Raw genomic sequence first — 1,120 nt, 5'->3', positions numbered from 1 at the left:
TTGTCAAAATTCACAAAACTCATACAACAACATGTGTGTGTGTGCGTGTGTGTGTGTGTGTGTGTTACATGAAAATGTCTTGACAGACTTTGACTCAGGTACTAAAAAAAGAAAGAAAAAAAAAACCTCTAGGAGTCAATCAATTATCAGTGGCTGATAACATACAATCTGAATCGCCAACCCTTACAAAAATAGATATATTAGAATTGTATTGGTCATACTTTTCTACCCAAGTACAATAAATTGAACAAAGCACCATTAAAGTTTCATAAAAGAGATCGATATGACAGTTTTTGCGAGGAGCAGATGGAAACTTAAATCATTTTTCAATAACAATCTTCCCCTCCAGTGAGCCACTATAATTGAGTCAAGTGAGCTTGCATGAATTGCAGAACCGCATGGGTCAAATCATTCAGACTGGGATTATCAATCTAATTATTTCTTCAGGAAAAAGTTTGTAAATCCATTGGTTTTATTTATGTTTTTTGAATGAAATGTAATTTGTTGAATGGAAAAATAAGTGCTCTGTGAAAGAAATAATCATACAAGTTTGGATTGAAGACTCATTTTAAATTATTCAATATTCAGATTTCAATTAATTTTCTTACTGGTTGGTTAAAGTTCAGTTTCAGATATTTTAGAATATTTATATATTTATATTTATAGCTTTATTGGCAACAGTTTAATAGTTACCCATTAGTTAATGCATCAACATCAGCAATGTGCAATAGGGTATATGCAGAAGAACTTTTCATTTTCAGTAGCCCAGGTAAAGCACTTCCGGTGAACTGCATTAAATTCCATTGTTCCGCACCATGTCTTTAAAACATGGACATTTATTTTACCTGTGTTTCAATGGACTTTCCGCTTCTGCTCATGGCGGCGCATGCATTTACATGGTTTTCATCTCGTTTTACGCTTAAACAACTAAATTAATGCTTACGTCTATTTAACTGATAGTATTTTAATTACATTACAACATCGGGACTGTAAAAGAAACCGTATGATTATGAAATTGTCACATAAACCTTTCACCAGAAGTTTATTGGTGGGGAAAAAACACTAGCATACTCCAAAGTATCTTACATTAGCTAACAAATGAATACATTTGTTTATTATT

At 32.2% G+C, this 1,120-nt stretch overlaps 1 protein-coding gene across 1 annotated transcript in view; it reads right to left on the bottom strand.

Moving 5' to 3' along the window:
• Positions 1 to 878, bottom strand: part of LOC130243118 (protein kinase C gamma type-like) — a 4,990-nt gene extending 4,112 nt beyond the window's left edge. The window contains exon 1 of the mRNA XM_056475176.1: positions 846 to 878. Within this exon, the coding sequence (XP_056331151.1) occupies positions 846 to 878 (33 nt within the window). The remainder of the gene's footprint in view (positions 1 to 845) is intronic.
• Positions 879 to 1,120: the final 242 nt, after the last annotated feature.

This window comes from Danio aesculapii, chromosome 16, assembly GCF_903798145.1.
Source record: "Danio aesculapii chromosome 16, fDanAes4.1, whole genome shotgun sequence".
NCBI lineage: Eukaryota > Metazoa > Chordata > Actinopteri > Cypriniformes > Danionidae > Danio > Danio aesculapii.
The sequence above is the reverse complement of the archived record's forward strand: the minus strand, read 5'-3'. Positions and strand labels throughout refer to the sequence as shown.